Raw genomic sequence first — 19,829 nt, forward strand, 5'->3', positions numbered from 1 at the left:
AGTTTAAGGATTAAAAAACTGAACACACTGAAAATAATGAACTTTTATTCATGACTATTTATTTACAGCGTCGCTCCTAAAAGAATACTTCATGTGTATAACATACATGACATGACATAACATACAGGTGCTTGAAACATTTCCCTTCCTCGCCAATGCTGAAAAGCAATTCTCATTTCTTCTGCGATTGGTTCTCTTTAACCAAGCAGGCAAATGTTTTTGTCCATGAACAATTCAAACTGCAATCTCTTGATCCCAAGACGAGCGCTCTACCTCCTGAGCCACTGGCGCCCCAATCTTCATTGCACTCAATAAATGTAACTTGTATTAAATCTTATAAAATCCTTTATAGTCAAATGTATAAAATCCTTCATCCAAATTGGCTTGTGAGCACTTAATTGCTTTTCCCCTCGTTGAACTGCTTCCAGATATGTAATTTCATAGAGGTAAGATCGGGTCTAAAAATAAATTCTGCCCGTCACGAGTATACAAACCCAAACCCGCCTGATCAACTGTATTTGATAATACGAACCTGAAATAAACCCAAAGCTTCAATTTGCCACCTGAGTAAACAAAAAGCTTTACCCCAACTGTGCGTACAGCCCGACTCCCTTATATCAAGTGTGCACTGCGCCTAAATAGGCTTTTTGGCGCTCAAGTGTCTCGGTGACGTGCAGCGAACGAAAGTGAAACTGAACAAAATTGCACCAAAATGAAAATCAAATTATGCCGATTACAAACTGAAAATCGTGAAAAATGTGGCCAAAAAACCAGTAAATTTGTAAAGCTTGACGTCTGACGCGAGTGAGGTGGAAGCCGCGCGTCTTTTACCCCAACACCGAGAAGGAAATTTTCTTTGGAATTTGTTATTTGGAGTTAAACAGGTAGTTTGGTTAGCATTTTCTTTATCGAAATAATAACTTGAATAAAAGTGCATGCTGTGCAGATCCTACAAATAGGGGGGGGTCGAACAGAAGCCCAGCCGGTGTTGCGCCTAGAATTTTCCCCCTAGCGGGAGCTCGTACACGTCACTCTTACTATGTCACTAAAACCAATTAGTATCTCACTTTTTAGGAATACAATAGCTAAAATGCAGGGTTGGGTAAGGTTACTTTAACTGGATCACTTTCAATTACTTTTGGATTACTCCAATACCAAATATGCTAATAAAAGACAAAAGAAACAAAATATGAATAAAATTATGACTCACAACACGTGGTAAGCTTTCTCTCCTGGCTTTGATCTCTTTGATCTCTGGCAAAACTAACATAAAATGTGACAGAAACAGAATGAAAATAAATCCAAACAGCTTGCCAACATCATTTTTGCTGTTCCATGTATTCCGTTACTCCCCGAGCCTGCACAAAATTTAGTAATTTTATTCCTATTTAGTTTCTATTGTCTTTTATTAGCATATTTGGTATTGGAGTAATCCAAAAGTAATTGAAAGTAATCAAGTTAAAGTAACCCTACCCAACCCTGCTAAAATGTCACTAAAACCTTTTCGTCTCGCATTTTTGGGGAATGCACATTTGAGCAAGTAGCATGTTTATTTTGCTTTTTGTCCCAATATCACTGGTATTGAAAATGCTATATGCTCTTCCATAAAACTTATCACACTGAAATAAACTAATTATGAACAGATAAAACGGGAAAATAGCGGTTCTGATTTGTCATCGTAAGGTCATGTTCATTTGTATACCCTTTAATCACAAGGAGTCTCAAAGGGCTGCACAGACCACAGATTATTGCAAACCAGACTATTATGACACCATCTGAAACCTACACGAGGGCAAATAATACACAGATATTGACAACATAAAATATAGGTTATTCATATGCTATAGAATAGAAGTGTGTTTTAAGCTTAGATTTAAACAGTTTCACTGAGGTTGCAGATCGAATCACACGGGGAAGAGCATTCCACAGCACTGGGGCCCGAATGGAGAATGCTCTCGAACATTTTCAGAGTGAAGGCTCTGGACCAGGATATAGGGGGATATTCAATCTGAAAGATATGAGGGAGCAAGTCCATGCATGATTTTGTGTAATACCAACAGAACCTTAAAATCACATCTTAAACTAACAGGGAGCCAATGCAGGTTAGCTAAAATCGGGGTCGTGTGATCAAACATTCTTGTCTTAGTTAAAAGCCTTCCTGTAGAATTTTGTACCAGCTGAAGGCTCTTGATTTTGGACTCCGGGAGACCGGTGAGTAGTGCATTACAGTAATTGAGATGGGAGGTAACAAACGCGTGAACTATAATCTCCGCATCGAACTGAGAAAGCATAGGGCGAATTTTAGCAATGTTGCGAAGATGGGAAAAAGCTGTTCAAGTAATATTCTTGACGTGTGTTTGAAAGGTGGGATTGGGGTCAAATGTGACACCTACATTTTTGACTGAGTCACTCTGGGTGATATTACATTTGTCAATGATCAGAGCAATTTTTGAGAACAAGACACAGCATTTAGATGGACCAATGACTGACATTTCGGTCTTTTCAGAGTAGGTGAGTGACATCCACTCTTTTATCTCAGTGAGGCAGGCCTCCAAATTTCCACAGTTTAGTGTGGCAGATTCCTCCATCGGGAGATAGAGTTGAGTGTCATCTGCGTAGCAATGGAAACTGATATTATACTTGCGAATAATATCACCTAATGGAAGCATGTAAATGCTGAAAAGAAGGGGGCCAAGTACTGAACCCTGGGGAACACCACAGGTAACACTAAAGGGCTCAGATGTCATTTCACCATTTTTAACACAGTGCGTCCCATCTGACTGGTAGGATCTGAACCACAAGAGGACGGTTCCTGAGAGACCAATCCACTTTTCCAACTGTTCTAGTAAGGTATTTTGGTCCAGTCAAAGGCAGCACTAAGGTCCAGCAGCAGCAAGTCCATTGCCATCATCAAAGGCACAACACTGGCCCGACTTAACATTTTAAGCAAATTTCGGGCTCTGGGTCTTACCTCTATTGCCAGGCTCAGAAATCTGCCCGGGGGCCTTCAGTACGAGATTTGCTGGCCATAAAGCTGAACATCGTTGTCTGATAAAGCTGTTGGCTGAGCCATTCAGATTCTAAGTTGGAGTCAGCACTTGCTAGCGGGCCTTGGGTAACAAACTACGAATTAAGCTAGCAGTGGTCTCAAAGGTGAATTTTAAATGATTCCAAAAGAGAGATTAAAAGTTAAGGATTAAAAAACTGAACACACTGAAAATAATGAACTTTTATTCATGACTATTTATTTACAGCGTCGCTCCTAAAAGAATACTTCATGTGTATAACATACATGACATAACATACAGGTGCTTGAAACATTTCCCTTCCTCGCCAATGCAGAAAAGCAATTCTCATTTCTTCTACGATTGGTTCTCTTTAACCAAACGGGCAAATGTTTTTGTCCATGAATTGAGAAGATGAGATATCCTCAAAATAAATCGCAGACCTTTGGTAACAATTCTGTTTTCCTGTGTGGAAAGCGCATTAACACAAAACGTGTGCAGGAACAAAAGCGTTCAAGATGACCATTCCATAGAACAGCAAGTTGTTGCTATTACGGCAGAACGATACTTATCTTATTTTCAGAATTACAAGTCTTAGTAGTGTAGAGCAGTGTTTTTCAACCAGTGTGCCGGGGCACACTAGTGTGCCGGGGGATCTTGGCTAGTGTGCCGCAGGAAATTTCCCGATATTATGTTTCGATAAAAAAGCATGCCGTTGTTTAGTATATTTCCTTTTATACCAGTGGTCAGCCAAAAACTTGTAACATTCTTTTACCCTTTATATATCAAATATGAGGTAGACAGGGAAATTATATTAATAACTTATTTTGTTTGATGAAAATGCTTCAAGCTTGTACTTAGAAATAATACAATTAATCGGTGTGATTTTCATTTATTTACTCATTTGGACTGATAATTTCTTATTTAAAGAAAACCAGAAAGAGTTAATGTAGTAAAATAAAAAGTCATCGTACAGAAAGAGGCAGCACGGCGGCGCAGTGGTTAGCGCATGTGCGGCACAGTTCTGAGGTCGTGAGATTGAACCTCCTGTGCGGAGTTTGCATGTTCTCCCCGTGCTTGCATGGGTTTCCTCCGGGCACTCCGTGTCCTCCCACATTCCGAAGACATGCATGTCAGGTTAATTGGTCCAAATTGTCCTTAGGTGTGAATGAGCGAGTCAATTGTCTGTCTCTGTGTGCCCTGCGACTGGCTGCCAACCAGTTCAGGGTGTCCCCTGCCCACTGCCCCAAGACAGCACCCCCACGACCCTACCGAGGATAAGCGGTGCAGATAATGGATAGATGGATGTACTGGCAGATCTTTTTGCTCATTTTAAGTATTGTTTTTATAATATTTTTTGAAATAAAATAAATATGTAATAAAACTCAAAGTGATATAGTAAAATCCCAAATTACTGTAAAATTATTAACCATAATAAATAACCTGTATTACCTCCAGATCCACTGTGACCAGAAACAATGATAAAAATGTTACACCGTCAATTTAGGCGACATGATCATATAAGCTTTGAAATAAAAAAAAAATGGAATTAATATCTTAACATTTTCGACAGAGTGTACGTCAAGATTTTTTTCGGCTAAAAAAAGTGTGCCTCGGCTCAAAAAGGTTGAGAAACACTGGTGTAAACAACCTTTGTGGTTCACGTCGGTGGATAAGTTGGAAGCCAAATGAGACTACTGTACTCATTTGATGACAGTCCCTATCTGTCATTGTGATGTGCATGTTCATGAGGGTTAGACCCACGCACGCTGTAATTGTGTTTGTGAAGTGAGCATTGTGAAACTCGAGACACTCAAAAACTGAGAAAACTCGACTGAAATTGGCCATCGTTATTCCCAAAAGCTTTAAGATTTTACAGATATGGTTCCAAAACAAAAATGCCCTTAAAGATTAAAAACGGTGAAATATTTTCGAAAATTCAGATGCCCGCGTTTCACCATTTAGTCACGAGCTCGATGAGTAAGTCCAATTAATGCAATCGAATTAAACGACTACGTGAATGTGGGACTAAGAAAATCCACCTTAAACTGCTTGTTATTATCCTGGCATGAAAAAAAAACAGAATGACGCTCAATGGACGTTAACCTAAAGCAGTGTTTTTCAACCAGTGTGCCAGGGCACACTGGCGTGCCGTGAGAACTTTTCTAGTGTGCCGCAAGGAACTGACCAATTTTATCTTTGTGAAAAAAAGCATGCTGCTGTTCAGTATCTTTGATTTCGCCAGGTCATCAGCCGAGTAACTGACATACATCCATACCAGTAGGTGGCAGTAGATTGCCGTTTTTTTTCCATTCCTTTTAAATACTAATAATATGCACATGGGGTATTGCAGGGAAATATATTTAATAAATTTTATATTTTTAAATAAAAATAGTTTAAACTTTAGTAGACACTCAAAATAGGGAGAATAGATAACTTTTGAAAACCGGGAAAGAAGACTTCAAATAAATAAGTCAATCTGCTCTAAAAGGCTGCATAGCCATTTCTTTTTATTAGTTTTGCACAGATACGATCAAAGTCAAAAATTTGCGAACGTGATTTTGCAAATTTATTTTTCATTATTTTATAAAACAAAGAAATATGGCAGTAAAAAAAAATCAAGTATTTTTGTGATGTTTTTAAAAAAACAAAAATGTCAAAATGACAGCAAAATATACACGAAAATAAATTACATGTATTATCTCCTGAGCCATGATAACCGCAGATGATTAAAAAAATATATACTGTCATTTTAAGCAATATGATTATTAGAACTAAAAAAAAGAAAAACATAAAACTAGTTCTTGGATTCATTTTTTAAACAAGGACTGTGTGCCTTGAGATTTTTTAATGAGATCAAGTGTGCCTTGGCTCAAAAAAGGTTGAAAAACACTGACCTAAAGCATGTACCGGGAACATTGTTGGGCTACGCAATACTCACAACTCATGCAAATGCCACCACACACTCTCAAAACAGCAGGCAAATTCAAAGTGCAGAAAGACAAATAAAATCGTTATCCCCAAATTCAAACTTGTTTACATTCTAACGTTCTCCCCAACATGGCACGTTGAATTCCCCGGGGAAAAAAAGAAATACAAATCATTCAACACCAAGCTCAATACAATGCCGCAAAACAGATATGACAACTCACTAAATGTGGCTTTTGGGGATTTTTCGGGACACACTGCAAACGCCCGCATTGTTGTGAGCAGAGCGTCAAAAGATTTAAAAGTGAGGGCTGTGAAGTACCGTATTTTCTAGACTACGAGGCAAACCCAAATTGGCCAGAAAGGTGAGCGTGCACATTATACAATTGGAGCTGCATTACTGTGATTGCAATTGTTGATCAGTCAAATGTTATCGCGGACCACAATTTGCTAATAATGGTTGCAATGGTAATAAGATCACCAGCTCTTAACCACCAGGCTGCTAGCAACATGGATAGCTACTCACAATTCTCTAAAATTGAATGAAACTGGAATTGAACCCAGATAGCGGCAGGGGGTAGCACAACACTAGGGTGACAGGTATTAGGTCTTACCTTATCATCACATTTAGTCACGGTATCAGATCCGTTAGAATGTGGTTCAAACTAAGCGTTGTAAGCGACACACCTTTTCTATACGTGTGGACATGCATTTACATGTATATTTTAGAATGACCGATTTACTTCCCATAATGCTCTTGGCTGGACCAAAGACCAGTTTAATGTCTGACCAAATTCTCACAACCTGACCTGATAACAACATCAACAATTTGGTACCGTGACATCGTGTAATGAAATGATAAGACTTGTTGCCTTTTCATGTGTCGTCTCTAGTGGTCTAGTGCAGTGTTTTTCAACCCTTTTTAAACCAAGGTAAAGTTTAATTTCTAAAAAGGTTCCGAGGAACAAGGTCCGTCGGAAATGTTTGAAAATTATTAAGTTATGTCAAATTTTTCACTGTACTACCTCATAAGCAGATAATTAGTATATAAAAAGAAGAAAATACTTAAAATAAAAAAGAATGATGCTCTTTTTTTATGTTTTTATTTTTTAGAGTGCAATCTTAAACCGCTTTGTTAAACAAATTAAGTTATTTAATGTACTGTGCTACCTCATGAGCAGATAATTATTATATAAAAAGTATATAAAAATCTACTGCCACGTACAGATCTGGATGATTATTAGTTCCACGTCTGAAGATAGCAAAAATACTGAATGCCCTGATTTTTTTGGAAAGATTAAATTGGGAAAATTCCAGCGGCACACTAGCGTGCCCCGGCACACTGGTTGAAAAACACTGGTCTAGTGGATAAGATTTGGTGCACACATTGGCGCAATCTAGGTTCCATCCCCGGAGCGTACAAGGTTATGCATTGTGATCAGTGATGTTGTCCTACTGATCAATGCACAAATACAGCACTTATGTATTGTTTAACCTTAGCCTTTACTAATTTTTGGGTGAGCATTGTTTTTTTATATATATTACAAAAGATTATTGCTGGGGGGGTTTGCCTTCTTATCTGGTACGCCTTAGAGTACAGTAAATACAGTAGGTTGTAGTGAAACGTTGGACCCCTCCACTGCAGTACCAAACCAGGGCTCGGAGGGCTTAAAAAAACGAAAGCATATGATTAAATGTTGTTTTTGTCCATGAACTCGATGGACAAAGTCCCTCAAGAGAGGTAGAACGGGGGCACGGGCGGGCAGACGGCGTAAAAGCAGCTTCATGCAGGCGGGGCCTTTTAGGGTCCGACATCACGTCTGATGGACCTCGTGGAACATGAGCTCTCGTGGGATTCGAGTCTCCGGGCCGTAGAGCTTGCAAGCGCGCCGCTCGAAGGCCGCCACGTTCTGCTTGACCACTTCGTCGAAAAACATGGCGGCCAGTTGCGAGTGAAGCAGCGAGCGGAACTCGAAGGAAATCTGCAAAGAGAAAAGAAAGGGGTCCGGTCTCGGGGGGGGGGTGGCAAAACGGGACCGTGTCGATCTGGCGGAGGAGGCGACCGCTTACGGAAAAGTCTACAGTGCACGTGCGAGGGTAGCCGGGAATTCCAGGGCTGAAGCGCCAAATGGTCTCCAGGTGGTTGAAAAGCTTTCCGTCAGTGCACACGGCCTGAAGGACGCAAGCGGCGTTGGTACACTTTACAAACGATGAACATTTCCGAAAATCCTCACCAGGGTTCCTACAGCTTTAAGTTAAAGTCTTTTTAATGCCGTTTGAAATGAAATTTAACACCTCGTCGACAAAACAACAACCACAATTAAACCAAACAAAACAAGAAAAACAATATTTTCTTGCACACAATACATCGTGCCTGGCAATGGCAAAAAACCTGTCGGACAGTCACTTCTCATTGAATTGGCACCTTCCCAATGGACCCAAGTTGCTATGTGTATTGTGGATAGACCTAAGACAGGCCCGACTGAAACCACATGGTCACGCCATGTTGCCACCAAAGTAAATCAGCGAATTTCTTTAAACAAAAATCTTAAAGTGTTCATGTTTTTAAGACTTTCGAAAATTGGATTGAAGACTTTAATCCAAATTAAGGCCTTATTTTTTAGAATATAGAATTCAATTCCCTTCAAGACTTTTCAAGGAACCCTGATAAAATTTAAAAAACTTTCCTAAACATGTAAATTGTATGAAGGGAATTTTTTTTTTTCAAATAAATATATTTCTTAGTATCCTAAACAACAGTATTTACTGGAAATATGCCACCACCTTTTTACATTCTCTAAAATGCAAACCTTCTGATGCAGTTATTTCTTTGAAAATAGAATTAACCTAGCTTCCTGTGCAGGACAAGCACGTGCTAGGTGCTAGCTATGTTTCAGCAAATATCAGAAAGAAAAATAATGCTGGCCTTCAGCAGAGAGGAAAACACCCATTGTTAGAGCCACTAGGCTGTACTTGCCCAAGACACACCAGAGTGGCTCCTATGAACCTAGTGGTAATGGGATACTCCCACCCAACCACCCAACATAAGGCTAAGCTTGAGGGAACAGACATGATTGTCCACCATTTTGCTTCTACAGGATTATACCTGGATTGAGTCATGCAAGACAGATCATCTACTTCAACTTAACTTGTTAATTAAGAAGAATAGCGTAGACATAAAGCAATAGATCATAGTTCAAATTACAACTGTTACAGCAGAAATTATCGTTCGCCTCGACAGTTAACCCCGACTGAAACTGAAATCAGACTTAGCCAAAGTTAGCGCGAACTGACCTTGACGAGATGTGGTCGCACGCTGCTGATCATGGACGTGTAGCGCTCCACGACAGGGGGGAAGCCCACCTCCAGTTGGGCCTTGCAGTGACCTGATCGTTTTGCAATCGTCTGAGACTTTTTGCACCAAGGAACAAACAGCTTGTAGTCGTCCACGTTGGCCACCACCTCGTACATCTCCTGCATGGAAAACCTGCCGTGCCGGGTATGCACATTTACTGATCCTGCACTGTTTAGGTTCCCGGTGACAGGGTAGACAAAACAAGTGTACTTTAACCGTTTACATTCATCCTTCGCTGTATCGTGGTTGACTTTTCGCAATTTCATGGATTTTCTCTTATAATTTTGATTTTCTCTGAAAGCCATCATGTCAATAAAATGCTCTGGACCGACAAAAGCCCCTGCAGCCGGGCCCGAAAAAGCAGGGGAAGATCCTTACTATTGTCAACAAATTTCAGGGATGTGATTTGACCAAAGTGAAATTATCTGAAAATTAGCGGGGGGGGGGGGGGGGGGGGGGGGGTGATTGCTAGCTGGGGGGGGGGGGGGGGGGGGAAACCAGGTAGGACCAGGGCAGTGCCCTGGTGGGGGGAAAAGTGGGGCGAAGCCCCCCCCCGGAGCTCATGGGTTTTTTTAAGTACTTTCAATGCACTCAGATGACAAAGAAATAGACAAGACAACAGCATAAATTTTCAATGTATATTGAACTATCCCATATAAAATTACAGTTTAAGTCAACTCAAAATCAGTCACATTAAAAAACATTTCCCCAACGCCACTATCTTAATTGTAAAGAAGATGGTTCCAGTGGCAAAAATGGGAAAACTGTCAAATAAATTTGAAAAGTTTACCACCTACCTCAAAATTCACGACTCTATCAGCAACTGGTACAGGTTGTTGGGGTGGATCACGTCTCTTTATTACCGCTTCCGATTGTGATGTCAATAAGGGATGGAGGCCGTAAAGTTTTGGAGTTTTCGTTTGGGCACCGAAACTTCCAGCGATGGAATAATTTGTCGTTCTTGACTGGAGTTCTTTCACGTGTTTTTTGCTCTTTGCGTGACTTTCAAGAGCTTTGAAACCTCTCCCACCATAGTCGATGGTATCATGACACCAAATGCAAAGTGCTTTCCCGGCACGATCGATCTTCCGAATAAAGTCATTGAACAAATTCGTCACAGTCTTCTTTCCAACATTCGTAGATAATTCCTTCTCCAACCAGTCCCATCGAAACTTGTTTTTTACAATCTTATCAATTTCTTTAGCTCGCGGAGCATCTTTGCGTTCGATCACGGACATCTTTCTTTAAACACCCGGCAAAAACGTGTGAGAAATGAACAATGGCACACTCCTATAACAAGCGCGTTTATTGGTCAACACGAGACTTCAACCAATCGCAAGTACGTTTCATTTCAGTTACGGAAACACTCAAATGGCATGCTGTCGAGACGAAATCGTTTTTTTTACCAATTAAAACACCGGAAATTTTAAAATTTTATTTTTGGAGATAAAAAAAGCGGAATTCCGCGAATTAGCGGAAAAATCACATCCCTGAAATTTAGAACTCTCGACATGCTAATGCAGCCCCTGGGCGCGTTTGACCTCGGAGCTCTTTTTTTTTTTACTTTCCCAGAGAGAAGTACAATTGCACCTCCACAACACTAAGGGAGCAGTGACGCTCTCATTGGCATAGTGTGTGTTTACATTCCACCTCTAAATAGTGCAGTGTAGAGACAAAGTGGAATAAACCTCAAGTGACTTGGTAAAAATATTTAACACAGATGAGGGGACAGTCGAAAAGAGACGGGGCCAAGAGAAAAACGTCTCCTCCCAAAAACTAAGACGAGGAAGTTTGACGAAGCAAGCTGCCGTATTGTACAATGTACTTATGGTGGACTGCTCAAATACGGTCACCAGAAAACCTCAAAAACTTTATTAGGTAAAAAATTTGCGTGAACACACAAATGAATACGGTATAAGGAACGTATTGGTCCACTGTAAGAGAGTAGTTAATAAAGAAAGAAAAATGTTTTCATTGAAACTGGTTTTGACGATCGCAGGACCTTTTTGGAACTAGACCCCCGAAAAAAATAAGGGATTACTTAAATTACATGATCTTTTTTAAGATTAAAAAAGCACAAACTATGGTCATGTCCATGCCAGACACAGCAGAAATGCCAACAGGACAATAATGGGTATCGAAACTGGTGATAGAGCAAAAAGGCGTGGTTGTGTGTCAGGGACTTTACCCGAGTATCCGGCGTTCCGAGTACTCCTTTCTTTTGTTAGTCAGGCTGATGAAGTTCCTGTTCTGGGGGACGCTGGCCATGGCGTCCCACTCTTGAAGGCAAAGCACTCTGGGAGATCTGGTCATCAAAATGCCACACGAGGACAAATGTCTGCGATGGGGACAAAAAACATCCTGTGAAGGTGGAAAACCAGTAGCGGGTGTACACGAGTACATTCTGGCCTTGCAGGTTCACAAGAGGACGCACAAAAGGCACAGGTGCACAATAGTGAAAGGGTAGGCCGGCCTGGCCCTGGTGTGTTCCCGGCTGATACATGAAGAGTGCTCCTGCAGCACGTGGACAACTTGGAATGTATATTCTGCTACCTGACCTCCAAATGCCAAGAACGAACTAGAAATATCTCACTCGCCTCCGTCCTCTAAACGACACAAGTGTTTTTAGTTTTGTTTTTCTCCTAAGTCTTTGAATCAAATTGCCTAACATAAAACAATATCAGGCTCCAGTTTTTAAGGGGAGGTGTTGATCATGTATAACAAGAGAAAACATTGTTAATATAGTTGAGGAACAACAGACTTAAGAGCAGCCTGCACAAAAGGCACTTTATGCCTGCATTCAGAGCAGCGGTGAGCAAGCTATGGCCGGCAGGCCACATCCGTCGGGCTTTTTAATACGGCCCGCCAAACGAACATATTAAGAATGCAAAATCAACTACAAGGCGCACATGGAAGTCTCAGATTTTCTTTAAATTGTGCAGCGCGCCCTATCTTGCGGTGCGCCCTGTGTGTCAGGTAAAGGGCCGAATGTAGGCCAGCTCAGTGGGCAAAGGGTTAGGCCCCAGGCTCGAGACTGGGAGATCACAAGTTCCAGTCTTGGCCGAGTAAAGACATTTTTGGGTGAAATTCCATGTTTTGTGAGATTGTTCACATTTCCAAATAAATTATACCTGTAAGCGATCTTCTGTGACTTCTATGCGTCTCCACGCCACACGTGACTTCATATGCAATGCATTGTTTGCGGATTTACTCATGGATGCTAACGCCGTAGCGTATCTAGTAATTTGAAAGTTAGTTATTGTCTTGGTACATTTGTATAATGTAACGGTGTCATTTTTCCACTTAAACCAGGATTAGGGTGGTGCAGAAACTTTCAGCGGATTATAATGAAAATGGATTGCCGACACTTAGGCTAACGTGTCTCCTGGGACTGTTGTCCAAGCTTTCGGAAAGTGACTCTAAAAGTGACTTAGAAAGTGAAAAAAGGGAACTTTTTAATGGCAATTTGTCAAAGCTGTTCAGATCAGAAACAGAGGACGAGCATTTTGACCGTTTTGTTTGATATGGATTACCAGTAAAAAAATGTGAGCACCAAACTCTGTTCAGCAGTGTTAAATACACATAGAACCAACTACAGAAACTGTGCCTTTTAATAATGTGCGCTCTTTGGTCTTGAAAGTACGGTGTTTGTAAACTGGTAAAATATCGTACCTTATTTTCCGCTCTATAAGGAACACCTAAAAGCCTTCAATTTTTTCAAAAGCTGACCATAAGCCTTATAATACGGTGCGCCTTATATATGGATAGATAAAGTCACGACAGGTCTCACAACCAAGGTGAGCAGCAGCAGACTACATTTTCCCCCGCAGAAGTAGTGCGCGGTGCATAGTGGAATATATGGACCGGCATTTTATTTCCAAACCAATGGCAATCATCATTTGAATCGATCACAATTGGCTTAAGTTATTCGGAGGTAAAGGAGGCATTTACAGGCTTGTATAGGCTAGAGTGGGGTAAAATAAAGCCTCCAATTGGCAGAAAAACATGTGAATGACAAGTTTGGTTGGTCTACTGCCTAGAGAAAATAATTTTGGGGGGGCTAAACAGACACATGGCAACAAGCAACATCCATCGATTACCGCGTGTTTTGGAGTACGTAAATACTCGGATTCACAACACTCACGGATGTAAGGAGACATTGGTTGCGTATAATCATCGAATGTGATGGATGCAAGAGGACGTCTCTGGTGAGTTACCCCAGCTTTATATTTTTGGGGTATCTCGTTTCTGTGATGAGCATATTTTTAAATGGTCAGCATATCTTGAATCCCGAGAGTTTAAGCTTTCCAATGATACGACGTATTTCAGTCACTGGTGATATTGTACGGACACTGTATCCGTACGTGACTGAGACACGTATTTGCTTCTCAACAATCTGACGGCCCTTCAGAACGTTAAGGAGTTATTAAAGTTTGACTGACCCGACTGTTAAATTGACGTACCTACTGTAGCGTCTTATAGTGCGCCTTGTGTATAGACTCTAGGGCCACATTCAAGCAGTTGCCTACATTTTTAGTACTTGCCATTTTTTTATGTCATGTTTTTATTTATCCAGTTATTTATAAAATGCAAAAAAAAAAAAAAAACATTTCAAAGCTACCGATATTGAATTATGAGTTTTTTAATGCAAATTATACTTTTAGTGCCAAAAACAAGGCACATAATACATGTTTCTGCTTTAATTCTGACCGTTTCACAACAAAATTGATAAAATGGTCTATTTATTAAACACAAATGAAATGTAAGATGTCTGCATATATACTTGTGTGTGTATCCCTTTACCACTCTGGTCATAGGGGCACTATTCCCTGTAGTGTGTCTTGGGCAAGTCCAGCCTGGTGGCGCGCATCCCTCTCCAAGCCAACAAATTCCACCCTGTCTATGTACTCATAACTAATTGCATCTTGTCACTGCTACTCTAAAAATGTATTCCTGTTTTTCCCTTATTTTCTAAGTTGGAATGAATGGAATGTTTACAATCAAACCAAATTCCCAAAATGGAGATACATCATTCTAAAATAGCAGCAACGATGTACGAAAATTTGTATGGGCACCATCTTTATTTTCCTCCTCGTCCGACCCCTCGACTAAATGTTTTAACCCTATGTGGCCAACCACTTGAAGTTTGCCCACCCTTGACTCAGAGGCATCGCTCAAAATCAAGGGAAGGTGCTTTAAGAGACAGTCCTTTGGGGTGGGGTGTGTTATTTTAAGTGTTTTTAAAAAGTTGAAATTTCAAAATTTTCTCCATTAAGTCTGCGCCAACGATGCTCAACAGAGTTGAAAACTCCCTTATGTTAGACATTCTGCAAAACAACCCCGATTTGAATTTTTTTTAGGTTTCTAAACATGAAGAAAAAAAAACTGTAACTTGAATTAGTGTTTGAAAAAGTTTTGAATTTACAAAGAAAAAAAAAACACTCAATGTATTTCAATCCTTTTCCAATGTACAGTCTCAAATTGTGTTCTCGTGGCTCAGATGCACAGGCGAATTAAGTGGACTTTGGACTTTTACCTGCATAGGTCTTACTACGCAATATTGGGGTGCTCATAGTGCTTTACAAAGGGTCACATTCAACCATTAACACAAACATTAATAAACCAGCTGCTGCAGAGTCTTGTGGTCTTGCTCAAGGACACTTGGACATGGTTGCCGTGACTTAGGGTAATTAAAGGGACAGTGTTTATAATTTAGTGCCTCCTAGCGTTACAAAATATTTTTGGGTTCAGATAATTAGCAATAATATATGAACTATTATATAAATGTGCATTTTTTTAAAATTACTTCTCAGTCGAGTAATTAGTGTTGATTTTAAATGACATGAGCCTCACCTAAAGGGAGCTGACGAAATTGTCCGCCATCTCGCTGATGCGGGTTCCCAAAAACATGAAAAAGTCTGGGCAAAAAAATGAGAAGTAAAATGGTGCGTTCAGGTCACTCCCGAGTCTTTGTAGTTTGTATTCTTCATTATTCTTTATAGCACTTGTTTTTTGGTTGTTCTACACCATACAGCAACATCATGTGGTAAAATAAACGAACTGACCCTTTAAGCTCATTTTAAGAAATATTATTTTTAAATTATTTTATAATTTCATTTCTTGACATTTTCAAATTGTTTTAACAAAATGACAAATCCGTTGATTTATTTCCACAATCATAATTCTTAAAGTTAAGATTTATTTTCTCAATTTTGTAATACAAATTTTGGCAGTGGATACAATTTTGGGTGTTACAGTACAGTAGTTGACAGCCTTTTCTGTAACTTTCCAGACTTTTTTAATGCCATCTGAAATCAAATTTTAGAGCAAGTCGACAAAAACAAACACAATTGGAACAAACAAAACAACGAAAATCACATATTTCTTGCACACAATAAATCATGCCTCATACACGTTACCTGGGACAGCTTTTAAGCCATGGCGAAAAACGTTCATCGGACAACCACTTCTCATTTACTTTCCCATGGTCCAAAGTAGATGTCTAAGTTCCTATGTGTATTCTGGGCAAACGTAAGACATGCGTCTGCTCTAAAAGGAGCGACTGAAACCACATAACCGTTTTGATAGCCCAATTTTTATGGACACGTGATGTTGCCATGAAAGTCAATCAGAGAATAATTTAAAAAGACAGTTACGAAATATTGTTCGTTCAAACACATCTAAATTGTATGTGTTCACATGAAGACTTTTGAAAAATGGATTAAAGACATTTTAATGGCAATTAAAGCCTCATTTTTAGAATAATGAATGTAATGCCGTTTAAGACTTTTAAAGGATCCACGGGAACCCAAGCTGTTGCATAAGAACTTTTTTGCCCACAAACTTATATTTAAAAGAAAATATTATTAACCAACAAATCTTCGAACTGGTTATGCATATAAATTAAAGTAAAATAGTTCACCAGGGATACAAAGATAAAATGGGATGAGAACTGCTACATAACTGCTAATCTTATGTAACAGGGACAGGGATTACTTAAGCTACTTCACTCATGGCTAACTGTCTGCTTTAGAGTTTGTATTAAAAGTGACTCGCTTCCTGTATGTAATGAACGTTGTGCTTAAAATATTTTTAAATATATTGGTTTGATCAATCACACGGAATAAGCATCACTCCCACAAGTTGTTGTTTCTTAGTTGTTCGTTAAATTGGCAGAATATTTGTTTGCCCTTAGGGTAGAAATGTGAAATTGAGCTAAAAAACCTTAGTGAGATTTGTACCTGGCAGTGTTATGCCGAGAAATGCATCCCTGCCGAGATTTGCATCCCCTAGCTACTATAACCATTTTACCTCGTTTTATCTCACGTTTATATCACTTTTCGGGAATGTATAACGACTTTTACCTCGTTTTTATCTCACTTTTCGGGAATGTAATGGCGAACATATAAGCATCAGGGAACATGTTTATTTTGCCCTTTTCTATTCCAATCGCTCGTATTGAAACTGTTATGCACTCTACCATAAAGCTTATTTCAGCATAATAAGGTTTATGGTAGAGTGCATAACAGTTCTCAAAAGTGATTTATATACGACGTGCATTACCGTTCGATTACATTCACAACAAATACAAAGACGGAGTGGTTTAAGTTGTATTACATTCCCAACAAATGCAAGACGAAGTGGCTTTTGTTTTATGTTCGCCATTACATTCCCGAAAAGTGATATAAAAATGAGATAAAACGAGGTAAAAGTGGTTATAGTAGCGAGGGGATGCAAATCTCGGCAGGGATGCATTTCTCGGCATAACGCCGGCGCACCGTTCCTAACCTGGAAACCGGGGACGTCTTGTACTTTAAAGTTCAGAGTCTCCCCAAACCGTCTTACAGTCCGTTAAAATTTTCAGTCACAGGGAAGTTTCGGGGTCTCTTACCTGATATTTTGCCGTTTGCACATTCGAGGAACCACCGGTCGACAAGACCGAGGAGAGCCCAGGACGGCAACTTGTAAATAGTCGCTAAAAGTCCGCACACCCATGGGCAACCTCCGGGCGGTGGTCGCGGCTGCCATCAAAACAGCCCCTCAGTGTCAAGATGAGATAACTCGTGTCGAGCAGTCAATATAAATTGGGAGCCAAATTGAAAACGAAAGATGAAAACTAGCTCTGCTCGTTTTGAGGTAAGACGTGTCCTTCCCTAATGAAACATTTGACGACTGGCTGGCGACGTAACGACCAAATGACGCTAGCTAAGCGCGAGCTAACGTTAGCCGGCTAGCGCAATATCGTAATAGTGGGAACTACTGTGACATAAAGCCGACACATGACAAGCGTTGTCATATTATCTACGGACGGTAAACACCGCAAAGTTTTCGGTTGTATTTTCGTCGGTTTGGTGCTGATTTGCGGGCAGCGTTAGACGACCTTCCGCAGCCCACGAAAACGCCGGTGGGACGAAGAACTCTTCCTTGTTTAACTGCCTTTCAGTTCAAATACTTCCCCCTAGTGTACTGGATCGTCGAGAAGCAAATACAGTGGCACCTTGCTACTTCGCGGTTCCACTTTCGCGGGATCAGAGCTTCGCGGGGTCTAAAAAATAATAATGATAAAATAAAATATTAGGAATTAAAAATATGAAAAAATATTGAAAAAAATAATTATAATAATGAAAAATATTAAATTAAATTTAGAAATTACATTATTTTACAAAATTTGAAAACAAAATATTCAATTAGAATTAGTAATTGCATCATTTTACAAAATTTTAAAACACAAAGAAATGCACCTATACGCTAAGCATCACAAGCATAAACGCAAGCTGATTGTACGTCACAGGGGTGTCAAACTCGTTTTCGCTGGGGGCCACATGCTAGGAAAAAAAATCTCACGGGGGCCAGACCAGTTGGTTTAAGAGAAAAAGAGAAAGAAGGAGATAGGGAGAGAAACAGAGAAATAGACAATAGACAGAAGAGAGAGAGTGAGTGAGTGAGAGAGAGAGAGAGAGAGAGAACAAAGGAGACCGTGTAAGAAAGAAAGAGAGGGAGAGAGATAAAGAGAGGGAGAACAAGGCAGCTCGTATAAGAGAGAGAGAGAGAGAGAGAGAGAGAGAGAGAGAGAGAGAGAGAGAGAGAGAGAGAGAGAGAGAGAGAGAGAGAGAGAGAGACGGAGAACACTAGTTGCTTTCGAGTTGTGTCTGGCCTGGTGTGACATCAAATGGGCATATTTAAACCTGGAGCTCCTTTTTTTTCAAGGGTTAGGTGGCTACTGCCATCCTCTGGTGAAACTCTGATTTATATTTTTTGGAACAAATTTATTTTATGCTGCGGTCAATATTTTTGGCAGGCCATTTATTAGTGGTTTTATGACAGAGACCGCAGGCCAATAAAAATTGATCACGGGCTGTAACTGGCACACGGGCCGGACTTTGGCCATCCCTGGCCTCGACTTACCCTTAGAAAAATGTGTAAAATAAAATGTTGGACCGGGTAAGGCTTCAAGTATTACCTGTAGCAGATGATCATGTCATTGTACAGTTACATTTACATTTATTTACATTTAAATTACGGTACTAAATTGTCGCAGTAAACTTGCAAATGCTATCTTCCATCAAGCGTTTATTTGGTAAATAACATAAACTTTTGATCTTGTTTTTATTTTTATTCGGCATAGTCTGTCAAATAGGTGCCGTGTTGTGTTTGTAAGGGGAATAGAAATCCCTAATATTGGCTGAGGTTGACGGGTATAAAACAACGATTTGAATTGTTTCAATGGAAATGACTCGAATTATTAGGGATTATTTCAATTAAGTCCTTTTACCTTAAATCACTCCAATCGAAGATTTCCGGTCTAATAGATGGGAATGGCGATACGCTGCAGACCCCTCAAACAGAAAGAACTGGTGCTTGTGTTTTTTTCAAGATAAAATAATGACACTCTATAGCACTTTGAATATATTACCGAAATAATAGGGTTAAAATGCTAATATTGAACATGCTTGCCTCAGAGTTGGCTACTTTAGAATGTCTTCTTCATGGGCCTTGGCCACTAGGGGGCCTTGTAGTACAGAAAAGCAGGAGGCAAGTCACTAACCTTTTGAAGCTGAGAAATACTTTTTGATACTGATTAGCACGCAGGGCGACCAGTTTCATTTCCACATCTAAAATGACAACTTAACATGTTATTCTGGACCGGCCTAAGCCTTCATGGGGCCCTAAGCAAGATTACATTTGGGCCCCCCTATTAATTTGCACACCTACTAGAACTCATGCCATGTTCTACTCCAGGGGTGGACAATTATTTGGAGTCGGGGGCGGCATGTGACAAGTTATACTTCTTTTGAAATAGTAATGGATTTGTTTCATCAAATTGGTTTTGGAACGACCACAATTAGAGCAAAAAAACTATATTAGGTCCCTCAGCACCTAAGTTGGTCATGTTTTTGTCCCTCCAGATGAAACGGGACAAAAGAAAGCGGCCATTTCACTCGGGTCAGCGTGACACAACACACTCTTTTGTTCAACAGCAGGGCCATACAGCTTTCACTGGTTTACCCCTGCCACATCATACAGGTGCCCTGCCCATCCCT

The 19,829-nt window shown here is 40.1% G+C and overlaps 1 protein-coding gene across 2 annotated transcripts in view; it reads right to left on the reverse strand.

Moving 5' to 3' along the window:
* coq10a (coenzyme Q10A) overlaps positions 1-17,714 on the reverse strand; it is a 44,739-nt gene extending 27,025 nt beyond the window's left edge. Inside the window, exons 1-5 of one of the 2 annotated variants that reach the window (XR_015849962.1) lie at positions 17,180-17,714; positions 11,477-11,626; positions 9,228-9,420; positions 8,004-8,105; positions 3,646-7,915 (exon numbers count right to left, since the gene is read on the reverse strand). Coding sequence is in view for 1 of the 2 variants with exons in the window: in XM_088330884.1 (XP_088187010.1) it covers positions 7,748-7,915; positions 8,004-8,105; positions 9,228-9,420; positions 11,477-11,626; positions 17,180-17,316 (750 nt within the window). In the remaining variant the exon portion in view is untranslated. Of the gene's footprint in view, positions 1-3,214; positions 7,916-8,003; positions 8,106-9,227; positions 9,421-11,476; positions 11,627-17,179 lie in introns of those variants that run through there. The other variant, XM_088330884.1, reaches the window with a different exon arrangement.
* Positions 17,715-19,829: the final 2,115 nt, after the last annotated feature.

Source organism: Urocampus carinirostris, chromosome 3 (genome assembly GCF_059441175.1).
Source record: "Urocampus carinirostris isolate Australia breed hairy pipefish chromosome 3, RoL_Ucar_1.0, whole genome shotgun sequence".
In the NCBI taxonomy this organism is placed as follows: domain Eukaryota; kingdom Metazoa; phylum Chordata; class Actinopteri; order Syngnathiformes; family Syngnathidae; genus Urocampus; species Urocampus carinirostris.